This window comes from Labrus mixtus, chromosome 18, assembly GCF_963584025.1.
Source record: "Labrus mixtus chromosome 18, fLabMix1.1, whole genome shotgun sequence".
Taxonomy (NCBI): domain Eukaryota; kingdom Metazoa; phylum Chordata; class Actinopteri; order Labriformes; family Labridae; genus Labrus; species Labrus mixtus.
In genome coordinates this window covers 6,290,437-6,314,612 of record NC_083629.1, presented here as the reverse complement: position 1 = coordinate 6,314,612, position 24,176 = coordinate 6,290,437, and the positions used below count along the sequence as shown (strand labels likewise).

Sequence of the window (24,176 nt, the reverse complement as noted above, 5' to 3'; positions counted from 1 at the left end):
ACGTTGGCAGTGTTCTACATGGTCTGGATAGTTCAGATATACATTTAAGATTTAGAGAGAGAGTACAATGTTGGCACCTGTAGTCTGCTCTTTCTCTGCTGCAGCTGATTGTGCAGCAGCTCTCTGTTCCTGACAGAAGAAGTCAGCTCCTCCTGCAGACCGTCCGACCTCTCAGGACCAAACACAGAGTCCAGCAGGTCGCCCTTCACCTGCAGCTGACCGAAACGCTCCTGCAGCTGGACGCTGTCCTTCAGCAGACGCTAACAGGAAGGACAGGAATAGAGGACACATCAAGTTTGTTGCAGCTTCACTCAGTCAAACCACACTTTCTCCAAGCTGCAGAACATAACCAGTTACATGCATGCACAAATAGTTGATCATAAAATTGCACTGTTTGCAGTTTGCATCTCTATTTTATTTTCATCAAGATCAAACTCTAGAAAATAACTTTTTACAGAATTTAAAACAGAATTTTAACGACTATATAACAGTGATGAAACTGGAGATCAAGCTTTGAGAGTTATTCATCTTTTCAATCTCTTAAGCAGGGTTTTTCAGTGAAAAAATTCTCTGTGACCCTAAGGGTTGGATTATTCAGATTCTAACAAAGTTGATATTGGTTGTCCTGATTGTTTATGGCATTGTGTTGATGTTGGAGAAGTTGAGCTAGAGCTGATGGATGTAAGGCCAATGTTTCCTCACTTTTTTGGTGCACACTAACTCCCTAAAATAATATCCAACTTCCAAAATGTTAAATACTTCACTATATTCCCCACCTAGCCTCTACCTGAGACCCTCTGGTGTTGGCTCATTAGCAGGGACTGTACAATTACTTTGTTTGACTTTCCTGCCCTACAGCTAAACACTGAGCTTTGATTTGTAAATACAGCTGAGGGGAGCTGCACATTCAGATATAGACACAGAGAAATATTGACATGTGATTGCTTTACCTCTATATTCTGCACCAACATAGCGATGTGGGAGAAGTCAGTGACGTCAGCAGAAGCCTCCAGAACCTGTGAGACCATGTGGCTCCACTGAGAATAGACCAGCAGAGGGTCCTGCAGGATGTTTCTCAGCCCGGACTCTGACTCTGAACACAGCCGAGTCGCTCGGCACTTCACACTGCAACAAAAGAACACAACATATTTGACATATACAAGAGAATTAAAAAATTGACTCATACGTGGTCATTTTTAAAACGTGTTAGTAGATCAAAAGAGAGAAAAATCCTTTACTTTCATGTAAACTTAAACCAAGAATGTAAGAATTGATGTAAGTATTATTTATAAGACATCAAGTTCTTATTCAGGTTTACACCCAACCAGCAACGTCTGGTTTTGAAGATGAAGCCAATGCAGAAGTGCAAAATCATACAGTTCCTTGAGTGTCGACTAGAGGCTGGCTGCAGAAGCACCAGAAGTCACATACATACCACATAAAAAAAAACTGTAAAAAAAAAAAAAAAAGAAAAAAAAAGGGGGGTCTGATTAGTTTTAAAGTGCTCTGTTTTGATTTTGAAAACGATACGTGTTATCCATAGTTAGGCCCCCAGCTGACATGATTGACAGGTGGGCGCAATGTAATGGTTCATCATGAGTCTAAAAAACCTGCCTCTGCTCCAGCTCTCAGCCTGTCGTTAGGTTGACTGAAAGTTAGACTGAGACAGGATTTCCAACATGGAGACTGCTGCCGATGAACCTCAGGAGCCCTCTGCAGGAACAGATGACTGACGTCACTCAGGCTTCAAACATTTATATTTACTGTCTATGTTTACAACATGTATGAACAGGCCAGTTATCTTTGTACATAAGAAACATTTTCCTCTTAATCTCCTGAAAATCAAAGACCAACCTATTTTTAAAAATGATTGACATATTATTCAAATGAAATACAGAGGAGGATAAAGTGTCCTCAACAATCTCTAATTATTATTCTTAGCCAAGGTGGGCTGTTTCAGCGTGGAGTCATGTCTAGACCTCATATTTCAAAGGAGGAGGAGTGTGGAACTTTAAAACACTTTGAAGAAATTGGCTCAGTTGTATTCAAAGCACGGTGAGACAGATTCAAAGTGACCACGACTTCAGAAGATCAATACGTCAAGCCGAGTTCCTCCACAGACGCCTGACCTCAGCCCCGCTGAACATGTCAGGGGACCGAGGAAGCCAAGCATCACAAGAAGACTAAATCATGCTGAGATAAAGTGGGTCATTGTGGTTTGCACAACTTTTTGAAATCGATCCCAACTCAAGTGGATTCTGCCAATAAATCAGCACAGAGTTTTTAATGGTGGCATCACACAGATGTTTGTCTGACAGCTCGACACACAGGGAACAGGGACGGCTGGTAAACTGCAGAAGGGTTTGATAAGGGGTTAGACAAAACCAAAACCTGTACATGAGGTACTACTGAGGGGAGATGCGGAGGCTATACAGTATTTGAATGTAGATGACCACCAATACAATATCTACATAATCAAAACCCAAGGTATGATATTTCCATGATTGTGAAGTCTCAGTATGATCAGAGATCACATCAGAACACCAATCTAAGCTACATTAAATTCATGTTTCTATCCATTCTTAAAGTCCATCCTGTCATGTAAGGGCATGAGCACACTTGGTATATGTTGTGATTAGGAACAGAGAGGGCTGACATCTTTTTCTTGGTTTGCTCGTCACATCATCTGTCTTCTGCTCTTAACGTTTATGCCAAATGTTCGGCAGCGCTCATGGCATCGTTACAGGGTTGTTCTTCATAATATACACAAAGCTGCTTAACAGTTCAGTCGTGTTTGGACGTAGTAACGGTGCCTGCTTCTCTATTATATTCAGAAAACCATCCGACTGCTTCTTCCCCACCAGTTCTTGTATATTTTCCAGCTCTTATTTCTATCAGTCTTGTGTTGAAATTCCAAAATTCAAGCTGCTTCCACAAGATGTGGTGATGCAAGCTAAATAAAGGGAACAGCTTTTCTTATCTACTGTGCCTTTTACCTGGTACAAATCTCCTAGAAAAGCACTTTTCTTCCACTTTGCTTCACAGACGGCATCAAAAACGCCTCCGGCATCTTTTAATTTGTTCTAAATCACACAAATGCTCCTCTGAGACGAAAGATTTGTCCGTCCATAACACTTATTTCCCCCTGACGTCTTTGTTCTTTTGCCCATCATGGGGCTGATAAGCCTTTTATTTCCTACTAGAAGGACAGCATCATGGAGTCTTTTCCATCAGTTTGACGATGAAGCTGCTGTTTTTGGGGGAAACATTTAATGAAGCTGCCAGAGAAGGACCTGTAAGGTATCCCTTTCTCAAACTACAGACTCGGATCTGAACATGTCTGCTTGTTCAGTTGTGCACTTGGATTTTCCAATTCTTATTTCTTATTGAACAGACGAGTAAACCATGTATGTGATATATAGTTTAAACAAGAAAAGAACAACAGTGTAAGATCTGAAAGTCTTCTTATCAGAGAAACTGAAACTGTATTTTTTACAGTAACCATATTTGATGTATTTTCCTGCTGTCTATGCTAAGTGCTGCTTTATGATAATACCTAACCTGTCTTTACCAAGGTGTTTGCATAGTCCATGTAAAAGTGGCAGAAGTTGAAAGTCCCTGTTCAGATATTTCCCTGATTTCTTTGTGAATATTTATAATAGTATATCCACTAGGTGGCAGATTAGGACCAAATGACTCCATTCTGACATTTGGACCGTGTGACTGGAAAACTTGCGCTGTAAATATAGCTAAACATGGAAACAGCTACAGAGCGTACTCAGGTGAGTTCAGGACGGAAAAAAAACAACAACAGCAAAGACGAGCTGTATTAGATTCTCTCCAGAGCATTTAAAAAATGTTCTCTTGAGTTGTTCAGAGTCTGCTGCTGACCTCACTTCACACCCTGATATACGGCCTGCACTCTTCATGGGCTTAATTACATGTTGAAGATGAATTTTGTATGTTGTGGGATTGCAGGGAAAGTAAGATTTAAGTCAGGACAAGATTTCTATACAACGGTCAGAAATGTGGCATGTCTGGGATGAGCCAAATTACATGCTCTGTGTTTCGTCCCATCTCACCCTAACCCTGTTTGAATATAGAGTGTGTGTCTGCTCCGCTGCAGCCAAACAGTGTGTGAAGCTTTGAAAAAGCTGAGGGCCAGATTCTCAAAAGGATTGGGTTGCTTTTGCGCCAGCTAAACCTGTGTAGCTGAATGAAAAAGACGCAGTCTGATTAACCAAACACAAACAAAGGGCTTAATGCAGCACTTACAGTGCTACACACAGTAAGGCTCCTTTATATTCAAATTGGCTTCATTGCAAAAAGCATCTAATTCACAAACACCGGCGCTTACAGCCAGAGTCAGAGTGATAAAAGATAACGTCTGCAGCTGGAGGTGATTGTGCTGCTGTGTTTTGAAGAGATGTAACGCTCAAACTTTCCACTGATCAGGGAAACAATTCCACCTCTGTTTTATCTGTATTTAAAGTCTGTATGACTTCAACATGACTATTATTAATATAATATAATAACCCGGAGTTCAATCAGTCCAGGGCTGTCGACACTTCATTCACACGTGTGGAGCCGGTGTGGAGCCGGTCTGGAGCCGGTGTGGAGCCGGTGTGGAGCCGGTACACATGATGAGGATGCGAGTGTTGCTTTTTCTCCCAGTTGTCTTTTCTTGGAGTTGTCCTATCTCTCACAGCCGCAGGCGAGAGAGCAGAATGTGATGCTGCCACACCACAAACCTCTAATGAACAAATCAATCTGGCTGTATGTATACCTTTCGTTAAGTACATTTTAGCACCAGATACTTTTGATATTTAAGTACATTTATAATTGGCTACATTAAGACTTTTTAGCTTAGAAACTTTCAAATGAGGCATCTTTACTTTTATACAAGTATGGATTTTAAGTACTTTCCTAACACTGAGTTTATGTAGGACATGAAGCAGTTTCTGAAAATGAAGCAGGTGGATCAGTTCTGTCAAATGCTCACAAATCTTTTGAGCCATTTCATTTGACTCTTTGTTTTTTTGACTGCTACGGTTAGAGAAGACAAACCTTCTTGTGTATGTAGCTCTTAAACTTTTATCCACTTAACCCTGAGATGAATTTACCTCCTTCACTGTCAACATGGGGAGAACTGGATGACTCAACTTTGTGCAACACTTGAAACCTTTTAACTTTCTTGATAAGCCGTCAACATTTCATCCTCCAGTCGTCTGGAAACAGGGAACACTTCTCTGCTCGCAGGAATGTTGAGATTGTTAATTCAGTTTTGAAGGACAGGCACTGTTTTGTGTGGATGGGTGATTATTTATCTGAGTGTAGAAAGATGACATTTCAATTCCCCCTAAGTCTACGCTCTCGGGCCTCTACACGCTCTCTCTGGTGCAAATTATAGAGAACAACTAAAGGTCGAGCCATGACTATTCAGATGGACTCACTGGTATAAATCATGATATCACCTGCTGAGTACACTAAAGAATCGATATGTGCTTCAAACAAATCAATGACTGGATTAGCCTAAATATTCTACAACCAAACTAAAGTTAAGCTGAAAAGATTAGTTTTGACTTGAAGCTTGAGCAGTTGACACTTACTGATTTTTTTGTTGTATTTGTAGACATTCCTGCTATAACATTACAGCAATCAATATCTCAAATGCTCCGACAAAGAAAGAAAAAAGTTCTACAAACTGTGGCTTAAGGCAAGGCTGCAAAGATTTTCTCCTTCCAGTGGCTGTGTGCTCATTTGTGCTCACAATCAGACCAGCAACATCAGCTGTATAAATGGAGTTGGAGCCCTTTTAGCTGCACGATTACAGATGTTTGTAACTAATAAAAACCCAAATCATTAAGAGGTGATGTGTTCCCTTTTTTCTCTTCATATGAACCGTTTCACTTGATACAGCCAATGTCCGCTGCACAGAACTGCTTAGATTTCAAACTAAAACCAGAAGACTTGTGGCATCAAAAATCTCTTCTCTGGCATGCTACCTATTTCATTCATAACACTATCAACTATTTTCCTCGTCTCCTGATGGGCAGGACCCAGATACAAGGACGGAAACACTCTTGCTGATTTAAATGCTAGCAAGGAAAATGTGTTTACTTCCCACTCAGGCATTGACACAAGCAACAGTGTGAAAGATAGCCAGCTCAAGAATACAGCTATAAGAAGTAGTGGCTGCATTAGTTGGGATGTCCAAACTAAACGTGGGAAAAGTTTCAGATCATGAGGTAAAGGTATGTCGGAGTAATCCCAGGGTAAGTCTGCAGAGGGCGCTAGACGGCTTGTTCTGCAAATAACGCCATAGTTCCCCAATATTAAACAAAGAATTTCATGAGACGGCTTCAAGCCTCTACACAAGCTGTTATAACCTCTAACATAGGCACTGGAGAGCAGCCCTCCCCTGGCCTAGCCTAGCCCTGCAGCATTCTGCACCCGGAAAGGCTTCCAGAGAGCTGCCCAATCAGAAGAAAGTGGGCACGTAGGGAGGCCTTAAAGAGACAGCGGCGGAAACTAAACCGTTTCAGGCAGTGGCTGAAATGAGGGTTTTTACTGACGCCAGTATCAAATAAATCATTCTTTCAGCTGCAATCATGCAAAGATGCTCTATAGGTTTCTCAGACTGACAACATGGAAGGGGAATATGAGTAAAATACAGGATTTTTCAAATTAAATCACTGAACCCTGAGTTGTTCAAAAGCAGATGTCATGAATGTAAATGTAATGCAGCCTCTGTAATCAGTGAATGACAGATCATGAATGATATTAGGCTGTGTTAGACATTTAAGCACCCAGAAATCTTTAAGAAAAAAAGCTCTTTAAAAGTGCAGCTGGTTTATTAAATTATCATTCCCAGTGAACTGTGAAAAAAATCCAAATATTTTTTAAAAGTAAGATTTCAAAAGAATCATTTTCCAGCTTTCTGAGTCTTTCATGGGTTCTCCAGCCTTTCCTTCTTGTTTTGAAACAGCGTTAGGATTCCTGTCACATACCTCTGATGTTCTTTGACAACAGCCAGGACGTCATCAGAAAGATGTCGTGAGTCCTCTGAGAACCTGAAGAGCTCCTTCAGCTGAGCCTTCAGAAGTTCCACCTGGGACTCTTCTCCTGCCAGAGCGTTCCTCACACCCTGCAAGACACAAGAATGAAACACAAAGTATGAAAGTCAGCAACAAAACAAACGGGGTTTAACCGCAGACACATCAGTCGTGTGTTTACTCAACATTATAAAACAAAACCATAACTCTGACAAGTTGATTTAGTTCCATTTATATTTGCTATGTATTACCGTACACAAGAGATGTTCCAAGCAACTTGTTTCCCTGTCGATGAAACATATTCAAATCAGTCTAAAGATGTCGAAATTTGGCGCCAAACTTATTTAAAATGGCTAAAGACTGTCCTGAACCATAATGCTTGTAGCCTATTAACATTCTCCATTATCAAATTGAAGGCAATTATAAATGCTGATTAAATGTGGAGCACTTTGCAACGTGTGGTACTCCAAAGGTAAACAATGTGAAACTGGTTTGCAGAGTGTGGCTAAAGTTTGCAGCGATAGCATCAGCCTGTGTTCAATGTGTATTGCTCCGGTTGAGTAGTCATATGCTGGTTTAACCTGACACAGCTGCCCCTGTAAATGGTAAATGGAAATAGTTACTTCTGATGGTCACTTTACATAGCAGCCTCTGCCATCTGTGTGGGAATGGGTGTGAATGTGTAGGTGTGACACGCGGTGTAAAAGCGCTGTACAAGATGAAGTCCATTTAATCGGTTCGTCGGCTAATTGTGCACGTCCCTATGAACTCATCTTTTCTGAGCATTCTGTACCTGTTACACCAGTGACAATTACTCCTTCGCCTATTTTGCAGCTCCCTCGTGTTTTCTATTTTTCATTCTGTGGTCACACACATTTCTCACACTGGACATTTTGATTAGCCACAGATAGAACATTACAGCAGCGCCTAATAAGAGCAATGAAGGCTCTGAACATTCAGTCATTCAGGCAGCATGCACAATACTACAGGCCTGAAAGTGACTCGTGCAAATGGAGAGCAGACACTACACAGACCCAGCTACAGATGACTAACAATGAGTAACCACTATGTTATTATGAGAATGATTGTGAATGGATGTTAATTGGCAACACTAAATGATGCACATCCATCTTTCCTTTCATCAGATGCAGCTGTGGGAAAAAAAAAGCACATGCTATAAACTCCATTCACAAATGTAACGATTGATTCTGCTAAATACCTGCGATTAACCCTTCAACTTATTCATATTATTTATACACATTTTCTGTATGTTGAGAAGTTGTTTTTGCAAAAGGAATACATGCACTGCAGTTGTTGATAGTAAAAGTTCCATCCAGGCCAAAATGTGCTTCAGCTCAGTGACTCATCGGTGTTAGTGTTCATTGAATAAATAATACAGTAAAAGTCTAATTCACTGTGCTGCACAGTGACTCATCACACAGAGAATTATTGAGAGAGACACGCCCAGACTTCCTTTAATAAAGCTGATTCTGACATAAAAGAAGTGACAATAGGATTGTAGCTGTTGTCATGTAAATTCTACTTCCTTTTCACAGGAGAGTTTCCACATTGAGTTTTGCATGAGGAACAACGGAGAGGAACTGAGCATCTTGTAAAACTAGTTTTTCACACTCTGATCTGGTGTTCAAGACATTTACTAAATAATTTATTGAGTCTGAATATTTCAGGCATTAATATGCTCTGAAATCGTAATACATTAATACATTTATTAAATGAAAGAGTAACTTAATTTCACTGGAGGCAAAAAGGGGCCAGCTCATGCAGTGTTACATGATGAGATGACTCTTGGACTACTAAAAATATTTAATCCCTAATGTGGAAGACGATTAAAAAATGATTCTTAGTCCTCTGTCCCTGGAGAGATGTTGTGTCTATTCTTATCAGTAATACCTTGAAAAACAAACAAGATCATCGTTAATGGACAGAATCCGTCTGGATCGGGCCTAAAATCAATAAAATAATAATCACACAAACTCATCTGTTAAAAAGTTTAGGATGGCTTGTTTCTGAAATCGAGGTATGCTGCTATAAAACAACACACCTTTTTAAAGCTGGGGCATGAAAAATAGAGACACAGCTACTGTCAATATAGAAAACATGATATACAAAAGTATCCAACAGGAAAATATCGAAGCCACTACCCAACATGCAGGTTCATGAGGAGCACAGAGCATCATTATCACAGCTAAACTGTATCAAGCTTCCTATCATCTACTTTTCTTTAGCACTTTATAAGCTTTAGATTTTAGAAGACTATGACCATAAGCAATGAGAGAGTGAGCAGAGTGTGCAGAGATAAACAGACAGCTATTATGACAAGAGGCAGGTAAGCCATCCAATAATTAAATTTGGTCCAAATGATAGGTCTTGATGGACTTACAACAGACTTAACACAGTCCTCCTGTGGTCACACATGCTCAAAGTTTTCTTTAATGCATTTGAATTATTGATGACATTTTCCCATTTTACTAAATGTAACAAAAATGCATATAAAATAAAGTCCCGCCCTTAATTTAATAGGAACACTCTGTATTTTCTTTAATGTTAAGGCCATTAGCAGAGCTTTTATCACAAAAAATTTGGCATTTCTAGTCATTACCGGATTGCAAATTCCAAGAGGTAAAACACTTTGGCTACATATTTGCATCGTAGATGAAGTGGAGTTGTTTACAATCTTTAACAAATAAAGTGAAAACAGACTGAGTCACAGGGAGGTGACAGCCTGTCGAGATTGCAGCAGATGACAGATAGATGGGTCCACATGTCATTTAGCATTCCAGTCACACCCTGCAGAAGCAGCTCTGCAGGTCCACAGGTACACAAGTCTTTCTCTGAACAGTCTCCTGCTGATTCTGTCCTTCACCTGTCACATATATATATATACAAAAAGATAGAAAAGCTAAACTCTATGGGGGAAATCATCCACACATTTATTCTCACTTTCCTACTACGAGGGTCTGCATATCAATCTATATCCAGAGCCAGACAAAGAGGATGATAAACCTGCTATTTGTGACAGCGCAAGGCGCTCGAGTAGAGGTAATACTCTGGCTGTGACCACACCTCTCCGAGGCATTCAGGAGATCCTCTGAAGTAATAAAGCAGCTTCACTGACAGGGCTGCAGGATTGTTTTTCCAGGGGGGTTGAGGGGGAGGGGGGGCAGGTATGTGACATATAGAGGTAGTAAAATGTAGTCTGATGGAGATAAAGAATCCAGTTTTCGTGTCAGCGCACGCAGACATTATAAGCTCTGAGAGGGGACAAGAGGAGGAATGATGATTGTGTTTGGAGGAATCTAAAAGACGGTATCAAAAACTGAAGGAGTGCAACAATAAAGACTGGATGATAGCAAGAAAGACAGATAGAGCATAAGATATTTTGTTTATATTACCAACCGAAAATTGTCTGTAGTTGAGATTCTGATCAGTGTTGTTGTTATCCAAATCAAACTGAAAGCATAAATAATCTAACCACCACCATCCTGATCACAGCAGGAACTGCACCTGCATCTAAATGATGTCAGCAGCAGGAGCCTGTTTGGGAGCCCAAGAAGCACCTTTCAGAAAATGTTTCCATGTGCACAGTCAAAACACAGCAACTGATATTAGGATCAAAACTAAAAAACTGGATTTATAAACTTGAAAGGACAACGACGATCTCAGGGGAAACAGAATCAAAGTTTAACCTCCTGAAATACGTTTTTTGATCATCAAAAGGACGATGCTTTACTTCAAAAAGATTCATGCTATGAACCTGGACTGGTGGTAGAAAAAAACCACAGAACATAAATTATTAGATCCTGACCAATCCTGTGGGTGTTTGTGTGGAGAGTTTAATAAGAATATCAAGCTAGCTGCTGAGTCTGACCAAATTCAATGAATGTCAGTGTCAGTGCATATTATTATTTGATATGTTTCTATGTTAACCTTGCTGTGATAAGAGGTGCCTGTGTCCAAGTGGTTAGTGTGCATGCCCCATGTACGGAGGGTGTGGTCCTCGGAGCGGGCAGCCCACGTTCAAATCCAACCTGTGGCTCCTTTCCCAAATGTCGTTCCCCATTCTATCTCTCATCAATTTCTGATTCTATCCACTGCCTTCTATCCAAAACCTAGCTGTGATACAGTATTTTCTTCGTCACTATGTTTCTTAGGCGTTGTGTCCACCTAACATTTTTCTCAGCACCAGCTGTTTGTTGTTTTCAATGAGGAGTGTGGCAGCATGGAGAAAAAGCAAAGCCCAGCTTCTTTTTTCCAAGCGCTATGCCTTTTTTTTTGCGGCTGCTCTGAGCGCTGAAGTTGAAAATCTTTCAACTTTTCAGGAAGGCACTGTTGACGTCACTGGCGCTCTTTTCCGAATGTATGATATTCCCTGTAGTTTTGCCACCTACAGATAATGTCTTGTACCCACATCGTCTTTGATCCGAGTCTGATCAGGAAATAAACGATCTCAAATAAAAGCATACAGTAGAAAGCAACAGAGCCGTGTCGTTGTCAACAGACTGATGTCACCGAGATAAGACGGACGTGCAGTGCTTTTCCGTCCCCGGAAAAAAATGCTAGGTGGACACAGGTCCTTAATTCAACAATGGTTCAATGTTCCTACGCATGCAGGGCAATGTATCAGATAAGCTGTTCAGTTCAGCAGTTTATAGAGAAGAAAAAAACGAAAATAAAATGAGATGGAAATGACAAAATCAATTCATGGTGGAGAGGATGATGCTTTGATTAAAAAGAGCAGACCAAGAAATAACTTCTGGAGCTACAGACAGAAATAATAAAACTCCTGTGGTTGTTTGTTAACTTGTTCCATTTTATGTTGAGCCTTGTCACTCCTGATGCTCGGGTAAAGCAGAGCTCTGCAGAAAGTGTCTGTCTGGTTTATTTCAAGGTAATTTTCCATAATCCTCTTCAGAAAAAAAGATCACTGCAGACGCAGAGCTGTCTGAGTGTTGATGGCCACCGTCACTTCACTGAACTCCCTGAGATCTACACGGTGACTAACACGCTTTCTAAACAAACACACAAGCAACTTCTTTGAAATCTGTCATAAAGTGAAGCTTCAAAACTTTCTGACCCTTACAGCTGATCGAGGTCACACAGTTTCACCCTTTCTCACCCCCACCACCACTGGTCCCGAGTCCCACTGGCCCAGAATAAAACCTGCAACCACCACCCTGAAAAATCTGACATATTCACTGCACATTAATCTGTAAATGATCAGTTACTGTTTATAGCTGTGTGCCTGTATACACCTATTGTTAGTGTGAATCTGTCATTGTTGATACTCAGTCCTATGTTTGGAAAACTTTAAATAAAGTTATGCAAGGCCAGCTAACACAAAAAACTTTTTACATACTGTATACCCTTCAAATAAGAAGGTCATGCTTCCAGTAACATCTTATCAACCTGCTGCATGTTTGCGGCGCCGGTGGCCAAGTGGTTAGGGCAAACGCCCCATGTACAGAGGCTGCAGACCTCGAAGCGGGCGATCAGGGTCAAATTCGACCTGTGGCTCCTTTCCCGCATGTCGTTCCCCATTCTCTCTGTCCCTGATTCCCGACTCTATCCACTGTCCTATCGCTACAGTAAAAGGCATAAAAATCCCAAAAATAAATCTAAAAAAAACAAACAAAAACTGCTGTATGTTCATGTTTACAGAAATCAGTATACTATGGCTCGAGTAACCACGTCCTATATTCTGTGTGAGCTGGCTGCTCTGACCTGTGTGCATTTAAAATCATTGAAAGTCTTACAGAAAATATCTTAATTCTGCATTACATTACAAAACTAGAGGCAGAAAAAATGCTGTTCAGAAAATTCCAGCAATGTTGTGATGGCAGTTCTGACTGTCAAGAGTGAGTGACAAGCTGCTGAGAGCCTTTTACGGGTGAAAATGATTCTCTCATCTTGGATTTGTTGAACATCTATGTTGAGTACACAGGCATTTAAGTCAGGTTTCAAATGTTTTGAAGTGGCTAACCTGAAACTAAAAAATGTATGTAAAAATAAAGCTTACCGTGTATTTCCTCCACTGGCCCACCATCTGCTCCTCTGTGCGGTCTGTGCGGTCTGTGCGGTCTGTGCGGTCCTTGGACTCCCGACCCTCGACCAGCTCCTGGTCCAGTCCCAGCAGAAGCCCCCTGAGGCGGCCGATGTCTTCTCCCAGCCGCTGACACCGGGTCATGTACTGACTGTGGGAGTCCAGGCTGGAGCGCAGGCCGTCCTCCGCCTCAAACAGACCCTGCCTCAGCCTCTGCCAGCCCAGCCTCAGCTCTTCTGCCTCCTCCACGACCACCTCCGCCCCCCCAGGAGAGGTGTTACCCCTCACACCCTCTGCCAGGCCCTCGATATGCACCAGGGTCTTCTCCTCCCCGGCCACACTGTCATCCAGAGCCTGATGCAGGGGAAGGAGAGACATGTCAATGTGATGACTCGGAATTAAAATCCAAAACCCCAACTGAAGTCTTTGAATTCAACAGGTTGAAAATGAGAATCAGGATCACATAGTATGATAGCCCACATGGTAAATTCAATATGATGTAGTTTCATGTGTTTAGTTTTAAATCATTTCTGGATTCATTTCACACTCACCACAATTTCAACACAATTCCTGTTTCATTTCTCTGTTAATTCCAAGGGTGCAAACTTTGTCATTTTCCAAATGTAATTCACTAAGATATAAAACTTAACACATCTTAAATTACAGATGTGCCCATAATTCGGCCGTGGGATTCCTCTATATTATTCCGATTTGCTGTCTTTCCTGATGACATTTCTAATCAGATGTCAGGACATAAAAGACTTGTTTGTTCTCCCCTCATGGGAACATGAAGGTGTTGTTGGACAGCCGTCTGCGGCCTGCCTGAATCGCTGTGGAGGTAGCATGACTTTGATCTTTAACGCCTGATCCTCAGCTAAAACCTTTTTGGTCCAATGCCTCTTTACATGACGGGTGAAAACTTACTCCAGCTGCTCAGTGTTTCTTTTTCACTCAAACTTTGACATTCAAACTGTTGTGTCAAGTTCCCAACTCAGTTTTAATAACATACGCTTAAACAAAGCAAAACAAGAGAGTGAGTTATGGGCTAATGATGTGATACCAGTTTACCCAGACACCATCCAACACATCGATTACCGTGGCATGTCTAATACTGGTGACACTCCAGTTGGAGTGATCACTCTTCTAAAGAGACATACACATCGTGATAAAAACAAAGTCAATTGGTTCTCAAATAAGGGACAATTAAAACGTATATTTCTGCAATATTTAATTATTTCAAATTCTTTATGTCCCAACAAGTTTTAAGGTCGACTCTAAAACCTATAGACCAAACTTTTTGTGATTTATCCATCAATGTTTGAATCATAGTTAACCTCAGAGACTTCAAATCACTTTTTTGTATACTAACTGCTGGTTAGTAAATATAATTGGCCATATTTTTTTAACCGACATCTAGACTTTGATACAGTCATTAAAAACCACTAGTACTTCATTTAAAGTGGCAGTAGAAATTGGAGGATATATGTACTAATGTATTTTTTGTTTTTGATCCTTGGCACACTGATCTAATTGTTTGACAAACAATAAAACAGGCGTGACCAAGCCAATGGTGGCCTGCGTAGGTCATTCAGAGAAATGCAAATGGTCACACGCCAATGAGGGGCAGAGTCATTGAAAAAAAAAAGAAAACATGTAAACTTAAGGGTATGTTTTGTAGTGATGACAGCAGCTGCCATTTTGTTTGCCAAATTGTATTCTCACCTGCATTTTTTGAGTGTAATAAGATAATTTTACACCCTTACAGCTCAGAATATCAACTCAAACTGTGAACAGAATGTCTTCATCTTTCCACAGCTGAAAATAACAATAACAAAGTTTGATGCCTACAAACATGGCGACACCAAACAGCTGCATCCTAATTCTGTTCCTCACTTGTAAGGCTTTGAGCTTGTTCTCGGCTGTAACCTTCCTCTCCATCAGATCGTTCAGCTCCTTGGTCTTTGACACCAGCCACAACTGGAACCTCTGAGCGCAGCCTTGGTAGGTCTGGTGCTCCTCAGCGATCTTCTGAAGCAGCGACAGACGCTCCTAGCGAGGAAGGAGAAACACCTTGTGGTAATTTTTAGCAGTGATGAAGATGTTTCAGGACACATCACACAGTTCATATCTGGGTATCTGAGCAAGAAGGCAGAATGTAAATCTGCATTCTCCTGTGATACTCTCTGCTGTCTGTTACTTCCACACGGAGACTACCAAAAACTGCCAGTTTACTGGTGAGAGAGGCTCCTACAAAACACAGCATTATTTAAATCATCACTTTCCCATCTAGAGCGAAATGTTCAGCTCTGCCAGCAGGCCACTTTGTTGGAGTGAATGCAGGATGTAGGTAAAGACAGACGTGGGTGTGTGGTTAAATCTGACTGACACTTGAAAGAGCCGTCTGAAAAGGGAAGAGGAAGAGCAGATTCATTGGCCGGCTCACGCAGGAGAAAAATCAGCCTGCCTGTCTGTGTTCATGTCTACTAATCTGACAGCATCTTTACTCTGAATGTAAATGATTCACGGCAGAAAAATTCAACAGAGAAGACTGTTGCTGTCTCCGATTGCAACGTCTGAATCTGATTATAAATGTGCAGAAACAAAACATCAACACACTTTTGATTAACATCATCTTTATGTACTGCTGTCTGTCTGAGGATTCACTTTAAAAATGGTAACTTCTCAAGTAAACACAAGTTCAACTGAAATCCTTACTATGTGTGTAGATTAAGACTAACAGGAATCCAATGCAACACAAATATCCCTAAAACAGTCACATATCCCACCAAGCAGTCATTCAAAACAAACTCAGACTAAAGTTGGATTTTTATTCTGTTAAAAGAAACGTTTTCCTCTTAATGGTGGGAAAATTTTTGTCAAAAGTAACTTTTTTTTCTCTCTGTCAGACTTTGATGATGTAATTCATATGCATGCATTTTCATCTCTTTTGAAAAAAACTGGATGTAGCCTTCCATGCTGCCATGAGGTTTGTAACTGATGCAAGCATCTGTACAAAGCTGCAACTTCCACGGCTGAAAATGAAGCGAACGCCTCAGTGCCATAAAATTGCAGTTCCTCAAGTGTCCACTCGAGGCATACTCCAAAAGTGAGTCAATCACCGTAGAGCACCATGTTAAAATGTTCAACAGCCTCGTAAAAACAATTTTGTCTTTCTAGCACATTTATCTTTTTACAAAAACTGTACTGGGAATATAATAATATAACTCACTTTTTAAAAAGATTTAGAGGCTTGAATGGCTTGTGATGCACAAATAAGGGGGTGGCCTATTTGAGTCAAACGTGAGTGTGCTGGGTGTCATCTCAGCTAATTCAGTCACTGAACTTTAAAAAAATAACTTGTTTTGCCATGCTGGTTATTTTACTAACAGCTTAAAGTTTGTGGTCCATTTTTTGGTGAGAGAAAAACTAGTATTATATTACTTATATGTTGAAAATCATTAGCAGTGTCTTTCTCACCATGCCGCCTGAAGAGACGGCGAGGGGTGTGTTCTTTAAAGTAACCCAGCAGGAGTCAACCCCTGCTTCTTACTCTCCCTAAAGTAATATGTACGAGTGAGCAGCAGGTTTGCTACATTGGCTTAGTTTCTTCAACTTCTGTTAACTGTCACCCCCAAAAAACTAGCTCATTCTTCAGATAATTAATTAGCTACGGCTGTAGATTGTATAGCTGTGATTCACTTGGCGTTGGCCAGTTCCTCCCTCTGCTTCAGCTCCATCCTCTTGTCTAAACATGGTCACTGCTGGCTCCAGAAAACCAACAACAACAGGTTACTTCCTTTGTGGCTAGTTTCATAATCTATAGTCTTTCACATCTTAGGAACTTATCTGAAATGGTTTTATGAAATCGACTGTGTCTAGATAGTAAAACCTAAATGTTATTTTTTATAGGAAATGTTTAACTGGTTACAATACCTCGCTAACTATCAAGTTGACTGACCTATTCATCCAAAAGCTGTGACACAATCATCAAAGAAATCTCTCCTTCAGGCTCCGACATCTCAAACTGAGTTCTGTAGATCTGCCTTGTCCTCTTCTGCCCTGCAGGCTTAGTAAGAGCTGCGGGGCGAACTTAACTTCAGTTGTTCATCTTTTCTTGACAGGTACAAAAATATTTCAAAGGACAACTTTGTTGCTCTTCTCAGGTCCTGTTATTAACCACTAATTTTAAGCCCCCTAGTTCCTGTCTGCTTTGTCTGCCTTTGTTTTTATTTTTAGATTTGCTTAGTGATGACATCTTCCTGCCTGTGAACGTTTTTTTTTCTGGTAAAGGAGACAGTGTATCTCTATGGGACCTTTCTATAAAAATAAAGACTAAATAAGAAAACATTTTCCTTGATCTTAACCCACAAAGTGTCCTAATGTGAAGGTGTTTTTATATATATGTTTGCACTTGTGGAAGCGAAGAATGAAAGCACAATTTAAGTTTCCACTTCACGGCTCCGAGATTTCACAAATGCAATTGTTTTTTTTGAGTTCAGAGAAGCCGTTTCTTCTTCCTCTAACAAATTCTCTTTTGTTTTACTCTGAAGGATTAACGTTTTTTTATTTCATGCTTCAATTTCACTTTCCGTCTTAGTGTATCTGTTGAACATTTGAATTGTCTTTTCTCCTTCTGGGTATTTTGTTTCAGTATTTTTGCACATATTCTACCAGCTTCTTTGTGTCTCACTTTAAATAAACCACAAGAACAGACTAATTCTGTTCATAACAAGAATTACAATTCTTCTGTCTAAAAACTACTGCGTTGGTGTCCTCACATGCCTTCATACATACTGTATCCTCTTAAACAGTTGCCAACACCAAAAAAAAGTTGAACACATTATACCTGTCCTTGAATCACCTCACTTCCTTCTCGTGTGTCAAAAGATAGATTTTAAATTCCTCTTGTCTGACTAAGGAGGACTAAATGTTTTTAGACCTCATCTGATTTATTGGTTCGCTATGAAGCATCCAGTACCCTCAGGTGATCAGACACAACTTTCAATCAGTTTTTCTATAGCATCAAACAAGGTGAAGCAGCTTTTCTAACTGTAGAACAAGCTGCATGAATACCTGAGAGCTGATAAAACTGTCAGTTCATTGAAATCATTAGTGTTTACTGCAGCCAGAAACAAGATTTAAAAGGCATAATGTCTTTAAATCGCTTTTTTTTTCAGCAAACTTTTCTTTTTATTGCCTTTTGAGTGCAATTTAATGTGCTCTTAATGTCTTTTGTAATGTATTTTATGCCCCTGTAAAGCACTTTGAATTGCTTTGTATCTGTAAGCTGCTGCATACCCTCCTTGCTCCTTGAACATATAAGCAGAGTTGGACACAAAACTCTGTTCAAACTCTATCTCTGAAGTGTATACGAACCAAACACAGAAGGAAACAGACACTTCAGATCCTGCATGATGGAACTAAAGAAGAGTAAATAAACAACTTACACACAGCTTGAAAACCCAAACAGCAAACACACTATTTAGTGATATCTTTTCTCAATCAACACTTACAACCTGCTTACAGAGGATGGCTGAGTCTGTTCTAGAAAGAATCTGCCCTCCACTGTGATTTGAATATATTTTACTGTGTTCTCTGGGATCCAACTCTGTTCAGCCCACAGCTATTCACAGCCTGCAGGTTAGGACCTCTTTCTATATCTCTGCCTCTCTAAGAACACGCTACTTATAGAACGACTGCATGTCAGCAAAATTAGGCAGCAGCAGTGTAATGCAGAGACATACGTGTAGCTGTTCCTGGAAAATAAAAATAAATATCTTGATGCACTGCTTCCCCACATCTTTATCTCTCTAGCTTGTTCACCAATCTCTCTCTCTCTCTTTCTGATGTTGAGCTCTGAAGGAGGGGCACTCTTTGAATGGTGTGGTCTAATAAATCCCACACATTATACCTTAAAACAATAATAAAGATTATTGTGACGTGCAGTCTTACTCAGAAATCAGTAAAACCCGGCCTGGATGCAACATCGATTTCAGAGCATATAAGGATACGTTTCAGCTTCAATTTTCTTACTTAAAATCAACAGTAGCACTGTTGTGTTCATTTTAGCTGCTGTTTATAAATGTCATGACCCCGGCTGAATAAACCATATGACCTTTATTATGTATAACAGCTCTACAGGCTAGAAATATTTTGTTAAATATGTCAGCTCACCACTGGAAATAAAGAAGTTCAGGACTGCATGGTAACCTATGCAAGCACATCTCTCAGACACCCGCTGCCATGGCTCTGGGCATAAACACACCCTGTATGGTGGTTGAACAGTGCAGCAGGGTCTGACCTCACCTCAGCTCTGTCTCTGACATCGTTGTAGGCCTCCTGCAGCCTCTCCTGGGCCTGGGGCTCCACACTGGGGTCCTGGGTTCTGTTGTGCAGCGCGGCAGCCTCGTCCAGCAGCCGCTCCAGCAGTGCCGCCTGGCCGTGGATGTCGCTCGCTATCACTCTCTGCTGGTCCACCTGCCAGAGCTTCTCCTTCACCCCCAGCTGCAGCTCCACCCCGACGTCCAGACTGCGCTGCTGCTTCATCAGCCACAGCTCAAACTCCTCGTAGGCCTTCAGGTACTCGCTCCAGTGCAGCCACACCCACTCAATCCGACTGGGTGTGAGAGGAAACACATGATGATGACTTAAAGGAGCTGTATGTGTTTAGCTAAGTAAAATCTATGAACAGAATCTGCATGCTTTAACTCAGAGTTATGTGAGTGAAATGTAACATGAGGTAGGGTCAGGGCATGAAGAAGTTTGGATATAATATTCTGAAAAATTGTGTTGATAACAAAAATAAACCTTGGACAGTTTTAACACAATAGTCATAGTTAAACATGCCAACAGCAAGTCAGTCTGCAGTTTCAGTCTGTACACCAAAGAACCCGCCTGTCCCAACCACAAGCATTTGTTGAGCAAGTGCACTCCTACGAAGTGGATTCAGCCTCGAGAATATGAAGAAATAAAATGTTAAAAAAAAAAAAACACAGCAAAATTTAGCAATCACTCAGATAGCAGCCCCCTTTACTGGAGGCTATCTATTCATATATTATTTTTATTTGCTGCAGTTAGCTCTAGGTGAACTAACTGAACTCTACCTGTGACAGTGGATGATGTAGGTGCAGGTGTCCTCCCACAGGCTCTTCAGGTCTTTGAGTTTCGCGTGGGTTTGATTTCTCAGCTCTTCCTCGTCGCTCTGCAAAAGGTTCTCAGCTGCCACCAGCGCCAAGTCCATCTTTACACGACCTTCATGCTCCGACTGATGGATTTTCTGTACATGCAGGAAAAGGCATCTGAGTTCATTTTAAAGGTAAACATGGGGGATTTGTGGATTGAATTTCAGATAAATAATAATCAAGACCGGAAACTTCTTGGAATCTATCATTAGCACTAATACCTCTCAAAGTTAGGACCATATAGAAAAGTGCTATATAAGCTATACAAGTCCTTTACCATTTAACTTAAAAATACCCTTTAAAGAAAATTAGATGAATATGTAACAAGTTCTATGATTTGCTCATTTGTATTTATGCTAAAACTTGATTAACATTCAGTCACAAGAAAAGAGTCCTCAGAGGATCAGGATCCTGCTTAAAGACCAGAAACAGCAGCTGTCTCCTCCCTGGTGTCTGATGACAGTGGACGGATGTAGAAACGGGGATCAGAGGTGAAGTCAATGGTTCAGTGTAATATCTGACCTCTGTCTCCCTGAGTCGGGCTTCAAGAGCATCAAGGGGCCCCTGGGTGTTGTCGTTGGTCTTCAGCCTCTCCTGGATGGCCCGCATCCAGGAGAGGGCCGCCTCCAGGCTCTCCATGAACTCCTGCTGCTCCTGCTGTGTCATGACCAGACCCGGGCCTGAATGAAAAGCAGCAGGTAGACTCCGGGTCAGCGGAGAAATTTACATTAAAAAAGAAACTAACAATTCCAAATGTTAACAGAAAGCCTGTGATACAAATACAGTTAACATGTTGTTTAAAATACATGGAAGTAGGCAGTGTCTAACATTACCCTGATGCACCATGGGAAACGTGGGATGCAATGTTTTTCTTCTCCTCATTTAAGAACATTTCTGTTAGGTCTCTATCTGTGTGATTAAGCGTGTTGCCGGCTGTTGAAAGCCCTTTACATTAGCATTATTAAGAATGCATGTGGGTTAGGATATCAACAGAAACATAGCACACTGACTATGACTCCATTCCTTCACCCAACTAGCTTTTGTTCAAAGGGGCATCTTTTCTTTCCATTTACACATGTGATTACTATAGCAGAAATCCAATGAAGCATCTGTAATAATTGCCACAGGTGCCTCCAAAAACATATAACACGAGATCCATGAGATTGTTACTTGAAGGCTGGCAAGATGAATCTCAGACATGGATATACACCTGATGTGGCACCTTTTAAACTGACAAAAACTGAAAAATGCTTAAAAGCTGTAACTCACAGTACCTTCCTATCAGCTGTTCTTCATTTTTTATACAACACCTGTGATTACCACCCATCTCTCCTGAATCCAAAATAAATCACTAATTAACCTGAGGATATGATAGCTAGCTTCAGCTTCATGACTTCATCAAAATGATGTGAAAGTCTGGATGTTACACCCAGGGCTCTGTCTGAAAGGTCAAATGTACGAGTGCTGAGTAAGAACGTTTTGCCTGTTTACATAAAATAATTGTATTAAGTGCAAGAAATTCAGACTTTTCTGGTGTTTTTATTGTGACTGCTCATGTTGCCATAACAATGAAATTGTGATTGGTTAAGCAGCACCAGTGTATAAATATGCCAACACGTTGTAAGCTCTCAGGACTTGTTTGCAGCCAGATGAATAAATGCAGCATTGTTTCTCCTGCTGGGCCTTACTGTGACTTTCTCAAGATTAACACATAGACTCCATCATGTGATGAGTCATAGACGATAAACACATACAGATAAAAATAAATGTATTCGAAAAAGAGACATCACTGAGCGTGTTGGCAATAGGAGCTGCCCTGTTCACAGTTTTCATGACGTCTCTTTTGTGATTTTGTCCGACTGGGAACATGTTTTAGGTTCTTAGTTGAATTTTTAGATGCTGCAAAACATCTTATTTATAAATCACTGATCTCAGGGTTCAGTAGGGGATTGCAGGGCAAAAGAGATCAAACTTGTTTCCAGCCTTTTCTCTAACCTCCGCCCCTGAACTGCTCGTGAATCTCAACCATGTTGCATTTCATGACTCAGAGAAAGTCCTTTGTATTAACAGGTCACACATATAAATGCCTCAGTTAAATCAACACCAGGTTTCTCATGTGAAAGTGTGACGGTTTGTATAATGATGAGTTTGAATAATATGTACCCTTTCTTGCTTTGTGCATATCAAGAACATATTGAAAGTGGAATTCGAGGACCATAAAACCACTGAATGTAGTCTTATGTATGACATTGTGAGTCATTGTGCAGGAGCTCAGCGTGCCCTCAGGAGATACAGCTGGGAGGAAAAACCTTGAGAGAACCAAACTGACGGAGGTAGTAAAAAAAGGAGGGGGTATTCTTGGCACTGAAGGAGCACAAAGAGGCACCACATCGTTTCTTTGAGGGAAAATAAAACTCAGCCGGCATGGCCCGTTTTCTGAGTGACTCATTTCTCCCCACCACAACATTCCTTCTACCCAACATGTGATTGTTTTCGCTCAGGCTCTTGAATTTGGGTAAATTTAGAACTTTGTGTCCTCAGTGAACCCAAACAAAAAACTCTTTATTTTTCTATAATCACGATGGAAATGTGTTAGAAATGCTCGACTGGATTTTTATTAAATTTGCATTTAATCTGACATCCGAATGTGCTGGACGACATCTTCAATGCTTGTTTTGTGCTTTTATTAATGTGTTTTAATCCTAACCATATCAATTTTTGTATCTATTGACTGTAACAAAGCACAGGCTGATTCACTTTTTCTGGACCCCACAATGAAAAGACAAAGTAAACACAAGTATTATTTATTAACAGGCTACAATGCACAATGCAACATATTAATATAGATGTGCTCCTGCAGTATTTATAAAGGATGGAAATGATTCGATCTTATATCGGAATTAGGTTGACGCAATTTATTTATCGGATATCAGACAGACTGACTTTTTTTAATGGTGCAGCTATAGTATCGGTATATGTATCTGGATCTGATCTGAACTGAAAAAAAGTGTGTCAGTGGATCTCTAGTACTTTCACCCAATACATGCTTTAATTGGGATTATTTCCATAAAATCATACAGCTGTTTGACAAGTTTGGTTCCCTTTAGCTTACATTTTGGAAGCTACTTGTTTACGCTCTTGATTTTTTTTTTTAAATAATACTACTTTACCATAATGTCTTTCATTTTTCGCTTTTCTATTCATCACAGATATTTATAACTAGGCGGTCTGGATCATTGATAAGGCGACCCTTAAGCCCCGCCCCCCCTCCCCTCAGTTTGACAGCTCGTGCGCTAAACTCGTTTACATTAATCCTTTTCACTCGCACATGCAAACGGCTGAAAGATTCGATCACTGCGTTGCCATGCTAACGACTGTTGCCATGCTAACGACTGTAACCCTGCTCATCTTTGATTCAAGGTCGCTTTTTAATGATTTCTTTACACAAAGTTTACACATGACTTCAGTGTATGTAGAGCTAACTTCGAGGTAAGAGAATAAACATTATAATCGTATTGGTTTACGGTAAACCCCCGTAAACAAGACTAACTAATACTTCTGTAGACTCAGATCTCGGCAGCTCATTATAGTACAGTAATCTAATGCAGAGCGGCTGTAAGCACCACAGTGCAGTTTCCGTGTTTTTAGCTAAAGCTAGGCCTGTTATCATTTATATAGCAGAGCAACGGAGGACTTCAACTGTTCAAAAAGGTCTCCAGAGGAATAAAAGCACTTACAGCTCTGTGTTCATCAGGTGTGTGTGTCTCTCTGCTGAATGAACGCTGTCCTACACTTCTGTTGTGAACAGAGAAGTTATGGCAGCAGGCAGGAAGTTGAGCTGAGGCCGAGGGGGGCGGGGCCCAACCCAACTGACAGAAC

The 24,176-nt window shown here is 40.7% G+C and overlaps 1 protein-coding gene across 1 annotated transcript in view; it reads right to left on the bottom strand.

The window, feature by feature from the left end:
- Window positions 1-24,176, bottom strand: part of syne3 (spectrin repeat containing, nuclear envelope family member 3) — a 38,539-nt gene extending 14,363 nt beyond the window's left edge. The window contains exons 1-9 of the mRNA XM_061062618.1: window positions 24,035-24,176; window positions 20,820-20,977; window positions 20,220-20,392; window positions 19,423-19,732; window positions 15,010-15,165; window positions 13,093-13,470; window positions 7,011-7,147; window positions 951-1,125; window positions 78-260 (exon numbers count right to left, since the gene is read on the bottom strand). Coding sequence (XP_060918601.1) covers window positions 78-260; window positions 951-1,125; window positions 7,011-7,147; window positions 13,093-13,470; window positions 15,010-15,165; window positions 19,423-19,732; window positions 20,220-20,392; window positions 20,820-20,963 — 1,656 coding nt within the window. The 5' untranslated portion in view covers window positions 20,964-20,977; window positions 24,035-24,176. The remainder of the gene's footprint in view (window positions 1-77; window positions 261-950; window positions 1,126-7,010; window positions 7,148-13,092; window positions 13,471-15,009; window positions 15,166-19,422; window positions 19,733-20,219; window positions 20,393-20,819; window positions 20,978-24,034) is intronic.